An 8,894-nucleotide genomic window follows, 5' to 3' on the forward strand; every position below is an offset into this window, starting at 1 on the left:
AACATGTAGGTGGTTTTGGGTTTGTTAAGACAGCCACTGTGTATGAAATTGCACATGCATGAAGCTCTCTCTCTCTCTCTCTCTCTCTCTCTCTCTCTCTCTCTCTCTCTCTCTCTCTCTCTCTCGCTCTCTCTCTCTCACACACACACACACACGCACGCACGCACGCACACACACACACACACACACACACACACAATGCACAAACAGCACAATATAAAGACAGGAAGACAGCTACACAGGATTGAAGGGATAAGCTTGGTTTTATTTCAAAGGGCAACCTGCACAGAAACAAGCACAAAATGGCACAGAATAGAAAAACAAGCAGAAGTCTTTACTGTACACAACACAGCAACCTTTGAAAGTCAGATATGTGAACTGTCAGCTACAGAGAGTCTCAGCAGCTTTTCGATGACAAGAGGTGTCCCTCCACAGATAACAGCAGCTCCACTGGAAGCCAGACTTTTTCCATATGGAGATGCTGTTACAGCTGGTGAGACCCACAGAAACAGCACAGCTGACAGCACATGCAGACCATGAGAACGTGGTGGTGGTACTCATTTCAACACAATTTTGGTTTGCACAGTTTTCTGCTGACATCAACCACTCAGTGACACAAATAGATGACGATTGCTGCAAGTGTTTTTATTTTTTATTTATTTATTTTTTTTAATTTATTTTCCCTTATGTGATTATGTTGATTTGACAGGAAAGATGCACATTGTGCTCCTCTGGCTGTCAACATGTGTGTTAAATGGAGTGTGTATTGTTCCAAGCAGAGGCCAGAATCATAGGATTATTATTATTATACTGCCTTTAAAAGTTTGAAATAGTGCTGCCCTCTTTTGGTCAGGCCTCACTTACTACATGATACAATTTTACTGCTTTGCTTTTTTTACCTGAACCCTTCACGTAATAATACCACCCACTCCTAATAAAGATCAAACAGGTCATTATATGCCCCGATCTTGGTTTTTACAGCTCTTAGAAACATGTAATCCTTTTGACACCAATAAAGTCAGGGTCATTCCCTCAATCAAAGTGTGCTAGGAGTCAGGAGAGAGTGCCATCCCAGCAAATAAAATTTAGCCTTTAGTCTACTAAAATTAATCTTTTACATGCAGGCATTGATATGGCTTTGAACACAAGTTGTAAACACAAGTGTGCATTATTTCCTTGTGTTTCTCTTAACTTATGCCAACTGAGCTTTGACCCTTAACACGCACACACACACACACACACACACACACACACACACACACACACACACACACACACACACACACACACACACACACACACACACACACACACACACACACACACACACACAGCTATAAAACAATTTAAGGATAGAATAAAGAGACCTTGACCCCTATTGCCGCCTTTGATTTTGCCCAGTCAGCTATATTTTCTTTTTACCAGATAATTCCAGGATTAAAGTGTTATCAGTGCATTCAGAGAATCTGTAGTGCTAAACAACACTGTTTACAATAGAAGCACCTTCATGCGAAGCCTGGAAAGAGAATCTGATCAGTACTGTGGCAGGAAGTCCAGTTTGAGCAGATATATCATGATTTAAACTTTAGACCTTTGTGATGCAGAAATGGTTCGATACTAGTACACATCTTAACTGTTACCCTCTTGAGAGGAGTCAAACTCTACCTTTTAGGTCCATGACAGAATGTATTTCAGTTTTAAGATTCCCCCTGAAACAGTTGTCATGGTTTATAGACAGATACAACAGGTACAAGAGTGAAATGTTGATTTTAACCCTATTAACAGCTGTGCAAATTGATTTTGTCGTAAACACAATCATGTTGGTTGCCTGGCAACCAATAATTCCATCTGGAGCTTAATTCAAGTTTCCACTCAATTAATGAGTTTTGTCAATCGACATTTTGGGTCTCTCTTTACAGCCATTTACTTGACTTCAAATGAGGTTGCAAAAGTGCACAAAGGATGATCTGTGATTAAAGAAAATGGATGCACCTCCAGTGACTGGTTGTTGAAGTTGCTTGTGGAATAAGTGCACAGGTAATGTTTAATCAGTGCAAAATACAAAACACATTGAGGGATAATTTTGGTGCATATGCAAAATATAACTGTCCCATATACGCTCCAACAAGGGAAATTAAAAACAGTTTCACTGATTACTAATTTTCAGTTCATTAGCTGCATTGAAATATATATATATTTAAAAAGTTATACTCACCAAGTAAATAATGCAAATGAGTCTCATTTCAGTCATTAATTCAGCAAGAAGAGTCAGAAAAGTGGAAAACAGACAAAAAAGATGAAGTGAAAGTGTGAGGAAAAGCAAGCAAAACAAACATTAATGAGGAGTGAAAAACAGGGTGAGCTTGTTTAAGAGGAGAGAAGGGAGACAGAAGTGAGCAGGCCGAGACAGAAGGCTGTCGCTGAGTAATGGTGGACTCCTGAATGAGGGCTGTTTAAGACTGCGTGGGGGAGAGAAAAATTAATCATTACTCTTACTGTAAATGTATAACAGACCCAACCTACCCATAAAAGTCAGCAAATTACATTGTGTTTGAACACCACAAACACATGAGGATTGGATATCATCATACAAGATGGAGAGCAGCCAATAAGAGACAACATCCAGCCTCAATGCGCCTCAATGCAATGCCTCAATGCAGCCTCAATCACATTTTTCCAAAAACACATACCTCTCTTATTGAGGAATTTATAATTAATTGGTTAAATAACTAAACAGACAGACATGTAATCACCACTGATGCACCCAAGAAGCACAAAAAACCCCTTCCTTTTCTTTCTTTCTTTCTTTCTTTCTGTCTTATGAGTCAACAAAGAATAATTTAGACTAAAGGTCCCTCTAAATCTGATAAAACTATAAAAACGTTTATGACATCTACTCTTTGGACCCCTTCTTGTGTACAATCAAGGTCAAGAAAACACAGTGAACACATCTATATCCACAAAACAATAAATCTACATCCCTGTGTAGTAAGAAACTGAGAGGGTGTTTGCAACTAAGTACATTTACTCAAGCACTTGCAAACAATTTCAAGGTAATTGTACTTCACCAAATTATTTACTACACTGTATTATTTACATTATTGTTCATTGTTATGCACATACAATTTTTTTTTATTAACTCTATCTCAAGTAGCGACAGAAATTAAATGCTGCCCACACATGCTTGCATCAATAATTACCCAATATAGCTGTATGGAACATACATGACACAACACACAAACACAGGTTTTAGTTCTAAATGAGTTTTTTTTTTTTTTTTGAACATTTATTAAAACAATGTCCTTGACAACAAATCTCACACAACATGATGTAGACAGAAATGACATTAGATAGTTGATTTATAAACAAGACAAAGAAGAAATCAAAATAGACGTGTAAAGACTTAAATCAAAAAGAAAAAGAAGGAGAGGGGTGTACCTTTACATTGTTAACCTTTATAATCACCCCAATTGTTCACCTTAAGTGTTTACCACACTTTCATTTTGCTAAATACGCTCTCACAGAGTCCCATTTTTCTTGATAAATGTCCATCTTCAACTGCAGTTTCGCCGTTATACACTCCATGCAATCCACTTCTCTGAGTCTTTGAGTCCACTGGTCTATGGTTGGTGGGAGGGGCTTAAGCCAGTTCATAGTAATCATTTTATGGGCAATCAACACAAGCGCCCTGAGAATATATCCATCGCCTCTCCCCATCCCCTCCAAAGGCATGTTTCCTAAAATTACTTGTTGTGGCTCCGGTGGTCTAACTAGGGGCAAAATCTTTTGAATTTCTCTCTTAACACTCTCCCAAAATGAATGTAGTTTGGGGCAGTCCCAAAAAATGTGAGAGAAGTCCCCTATCTGACCACAAATCCTCCATCAAAGAGGACTAGAAATTCTGTCATAGTTAGATATAGTTAGAGGAGTTTTAAAATATCTCATCCTCAACTTCCAGCCAAACTCTTTCCAGTTAGGACTACTTAAACATTTATGCCAGGACACCCAGGACTTCTCCCACTCATTGTCTGCAATTATTGTATTGGCCTCCAGTTCCCATTTACCTTTTACCTCTAATGTATTATCAGCTGTATCTAAGCGGATCCCCTTGTATAAACAGGATACTAGTTTTTTTATGTGTATTTCTCTCTCCACCTTGCCAATCCAGAACATTTCAAAATGAGAAAATAAATCCTTAATTTTGACCCATTCCTTGTGTGACATCAGATAGTGACGTATCTGAAAATATCTGAATAAGTCATTATGTGGAATGCCATACTTAGCCTGCAGCTGTGAGAAAGCCCTGAGTGTTGTTCCATCAAATAGTTGACTAAATGAGTTTTGTTTTTGTTTTGTTTTGTTTTGTTTTTTCTTTTATCTAGTTCAATTTTTACTCAAGAGACAGATCTGAGCGCTTCCTCCACCACTGGCAAATTAAATTCTTTGGAGTATAGAAGAAGAAGAAGAAGAAGCCATGATTTCGCTTTTTTCCATGCTGTTCCGTTTGACCTATGTGGGTTCCCGTACTGTTGAAGCGGCGTTGACCGATGTGTGAGTAGCTAACTAACGTTGTCTTCATGTGTAGATTAGCTGATATCGCCTCTAGTGTACATAAAATAAGACTTGTGTGTGAATTTGCATGTGTCATAAAAACAGACATTAATAGCTAAAGCGACGGAGCGCGTGGGAGAGCTCCTGGTCGTTTTAGCTAACGAGGCTTCACAGCTAGTTTTCAAGCTAATTTGAACGTTAGCCATATTAATGCTAATTTTAGCACTCAGCATAACGATAGTTATGGTGATATATAGCTACAACTAGCGAGCAGGGGTAAACGAGTGTTTTGTCCTGCTGTTAGTAAAGGAAAGCTTTATGTTTGTTCACGTACTGTGAAATGATAATGTAAGTGAACTCCTTCACACATGACTGAGCAAAAGAATGAGCTGCTGTGTTGACTTTAGACAGTAAGTTGGGTCCGAAGCGGGCTGGCTTCATTATTGTGCCTCGCCATCTGTTAACAGCAAATAACAATCGTGCCTCATTTTGTCAAGATGAAAGCTGAGAGATCGCTTGTTGATATAAGTGGTATATACACACATCTGTTTCAGGTCAAAATGGCAGAGCTAACAACACTGGAGAGCCTGCTGGAGATGGGCTTTGAGAGAAACAGAGCGTGAGTTACACAAATCCAAAAACCGATCCTGGTCCTGGTTCCTAGAATAGAGACTGATTTCAAAGACATGGAAGTAAACCATTATCTTATGTTTTCAGAGAGAAAGCGGTGGCCATCACAGGAAACCAGGGAATAGAACAAGCCATGGACTGGTGAGTCACACACACAGAAATGTGCTGCCTGGATTGACGTGGGCCTCTCCCTTCTCATGATCACCAAAGTGTGATGTGCCATCTGCAGGTTAATGGAACATGAGAACGACCCAGACATTGATGAGCCCTATGTGCCGCCTGTGGGGAACGTCCTGGGAGGAGGAGGAGCAGACAGCCAGTCCGCCACAGAAGAGCCAACGCTAGCAGACACCAATAAAGGTCAGCACCTTGTGCTTTTTGGGGAGGGAGGAAGGGTCCCAATCGTGTGGTGGCAGCAGACACCACCGTAAAAGTCACCTCGGGTTGTGCAGTATGACAATGTATGCCATTAGACAATATAGATCTGTCTGCCGTCAGATAGTTTGTTTATACCATGGTAGCTATCCCCTTGATGTCTCTGAGTGGACGTTGTGAGCAATATTGTTATTCTGTCAGCTTGTGATTTCTGCTTTGATTTGTGGTTGACAGTAAGACATTTCACCACGATACAACTCTTTCTCTGTTTCTTTCACTTTGTCACAAGAGTATGTTTTGGCTTCAGGGTCAGCAGATGGAGACAGCAGCTACAATGATGACGAGAATGCAAAGAGGCCGATGACAGAGGAGGAGAAACTTGAGCAAGTTAAAAGGTCAGAGTGCACACACCATTGACACCATCCCTCCAGAACTGTATGTCCAACTCACAGCTGCTTCTCCTGACATGACATGGTTACTTTAGCACATTTGGATGTAAAATATAATCTGTGACTGTTAGGTTGGTGCTCGTAGCCAAACATATCTGGAAACACTTAATTTTCTGGTAAGTAAGCTGATGCCTGTGTCGGTGTCTCTTTTTCAGGCTCGAGGAGCTGATGCGGGTGAAGCAGGCAGAGAGAAGAGCACGAGAGCGGGAGGAAGAGCTGGAGAGGGAGAAGCAGCGGAGGAGACAGGGCCAAGAGCTGCAGCAGATTCGCCAAAAGCTGCAGGAGGATGATATGAAAAAACTGGCCGAGCAGCGCAGGAGAGAGAAGATGGAGGACAAACTGGCGAGGTATGGGATCTAAAAAAAGGCAGCCAATTGATTGAATGCCATCCTTCCTCATATGTGAAATAAACTGGAAATAATTGAATCAGGGAAAGTTCAGGAGGGAATCCATAGAACGAGATGAGAAACTCATAAGACCAGAATGAAGTGACAGATTCACGTTAGACTGTCATAGTTTGCAAATCCTTTGAACTGCTGTACATTGTTCACGGCTCTCACTGTGCTGCTCGTCTTTGTTCCTGTCAGGCAAAGGGTCAAAGAAAAGATAGCGCGGGACAGAGAGGAGCGAGCACAAAAGGTAACCCAGCCATTGGTCGACTGATTTATCTGTTCACTTAATTTTTCACTTTTTTAAAAAACCACTACTGTTGGAACCAATGGGAACTTTTTTTCTTTTCCTTTTTTTAAACATGCTCAGTTTGGAGGCGGTGGACCTGCGAGCACAGCTGCATCATCCCATCCTGCCCAGCCTAGCCCCTCATCACCCACCAGTCATGGCCCTCCACCCACTAAGAAGGAGTATGATGAGTCCAGGATACAGGTAGAGGCTTCAGTTACACTCTGCTTCACTCCACTGAAGCACACGATGGAGAGGAGTGTTCCACATTGTTTGTTTTCTGTCACGAACGTGTCTGTTTCTGTATTTTGCTCGTCATATTGTGCCACACATTGTCAGTGGGAGACAGGTCTGGCCTGCAGGCAGGCCAGTCTTATATCCACACTCTCTTAGCCATGCTGGCTTAACGTGTGCAGAATGTGGCTTAGCATTGTCTTGCTGGAATAAGCTGGGACGTTCCTGAAAAAGTCATCAATTTGAAATGTGAATTCATCAGACCTCAGCGCATTTAGTCAGTCCATCTCAGCTGAGCTCAGGCTGAGAGAAGTTTCTGGATATTGATTTATGGTTTTCGCTTTGCATGGTGGAGTCTCAAATTACATGTATAGATTCAGCAACAAACTGCGTTTACCTGCAACCGAAGTGTTCCCGAGGCCACGTAATAATGTCCTTTATACAATCATGTCGGCCTTTAATGTTCCAAACAAGTGTTTTTGGAGCATTTCCCAGTCTTTTGTAGCTCCTGTCCAAACTTGCTTGAAACATGTTGCTGCATCAAATACAGAATAAGTGTATATTTCCAAAAATCAATGAAGTTGATGAGGTAGTTTGTAGTTTTCAGCAGCAACCAAAAACTCTCTCTTCCATCATTTCCCTCATCCATTGCCCACTTTGTCTCACCTCCTCCACTTCTTTACTGTAAAGGTCCGTCTGCTGGATGGCTCGACCATCACGACAGTCTTCAAGGCCCAGGAGCCGCTGGCGGCAGTGCGCGTCTACGTGCAGATGAACGGCAACACACCCGAGGGTCAGGACTTCACGCTGCTGTCGCCCTACCCCCGTCACGAATACACCGAACTGGACATGGAGAAGCCCCTCAAAGAACTGGGTGAACACTGGGCGGGGGACTACATTTAAATATAGAGCTCATTACTGTAAAATACGTACCTCAGCATATTCTCAGTGTCTTTTATTTTCTGTATGGACTTAAAACTGACCTTTTCTCGTGGCTTTCCATTCTGTCTTTTTTAGGTTTGGTGCCTTCAGCTGTGCTGGTTGTTACCAAAAAGTGAGATCAGGAGGATCTGCTCTGTGAGCCTACCTCACCACCTCCTCTACATCAACACAAGAGACACCAGAAAGAGATTGATCCAGGAACAGAGCTGCCACCCTGCAGTATCACCCATAAAGCCAGCTAACTGAACTAAAGCAGACAGATGCAGCTCCAGGCTGTCATCCGATTGTGTTAAACCACATGTAACAAGTTTTTGGACAAGTAACACTGAAAAACAGTTCGGTTAACTCACTGATTGATGTCTCATGCCATTCTGGGCTGACTGATGCCGCTTGTTACAGATTGTTTGGTGTGCAGTGAGATGGACAGTGACTTTTACAGTGTGAAGCTAGCTGGCTTCTGATGGATACTGCTTCATGGTTTTCAACAACATTTAGAAAAACCATACAGCACAAAATTGTCCAATTTTAACCTGATCCTGACAGCAAAGTACCACACAAGACCCACTTGATTGGTTCTGAAGGGGCCTTAAATGTACTCCCCATGATCTTCCTGATTTTGTGACATTCTACTTTGCCATTTTTTTTTTTATAATTTTAAATATATTGACAGTTATGTCTGCATAATCACCAAGAATCTACTTAAAATAAAGCTGACTTGGAGAATTCTGATGGTGGGCTGGATTTTCTACAAATCATGCACTTAAACTTTCCTTAAAATACGTCCACTGATATTCTATATTTTTCGTTTTGTCAAAAAAAATCTCATGAAAGGAACAAAACATGAATTGATTCAATCTGTGGAGCCTAAACCTGATTCTGTATATCTTATTCCTCTGTGCCATAGAGCTCAATTGTCCAAAAACTACAAAGTCCAGCAGTTTTAGGAAATTATTCAGCCTTTTTTTTTTTTTGGTAACGAAACTATACATTTGTGATCCCTTTGTACAGGTTTATGTCCTCAGTAGGAACAAAGAC

The 8,894-nt window shown here is 41.2% G+C and overlaps 1 protein-coding gene across 2 annotated transcripts; it reads left to right on the forward strand.

The window, feature by feature from the left end:
• Positions 1–4,485: 4,485 nt before the first annotated feature.
• On the forward strand, positions 4,486–8,588 carry ubxn1 (UBX domain protein 1). Of its 2 annotated transcripts, none has more exons than XM_070963360.1 (10): positions 4,486–4,551; positions 5,106–5,170; positions 5,269–5,322; positions 5,411–5,541; positions 5,864–5,951; positions 6,161–6,352; positions 6,593–6,644; positions 6,765–6,887; positions 7,608–7,791; positions 7,935–8,588. In XM_070963360.1, exons 2-10 carry the CDS (start codon positions 5,112–5,114, stop codon positions 7,973–7,975), a joined length of 924 nt encoding a protein of 307 aa, XP_070819461.1. In that variant the 5' UTR covers positions 4,486–4,551; positions 5,106–5,111; the 3' UTR covers positions 7,976–8,588. The 2 variants fall into 2 exon arrangements, with proteins under 2 accessions (XP_070819461.1, XP_070819462.1); XM_070963361.1 differs by having other exon boundaries at positions 4,537–4,961.
• The last annotated feature ends 306 nt before the right edge of the window (positions 8,589–8,894 follow it).

The sequence above is a fragment of the Chaetodon trifascialis genome, chromosome 5, assembly GCF_039877785.1.
Source record: "Chaetodon trifascialis isolate fChaTrf1 chromosome 5, fChaTrf1.hap1, whole genome shotgun sequence".
Lineage (NCBI taxonomy): Eukaryota > Metazoa > Chordata > Actinopteri > Chaetodontiformes > Chaetodontidae > Chaetodon > Chaetodon trifascialis.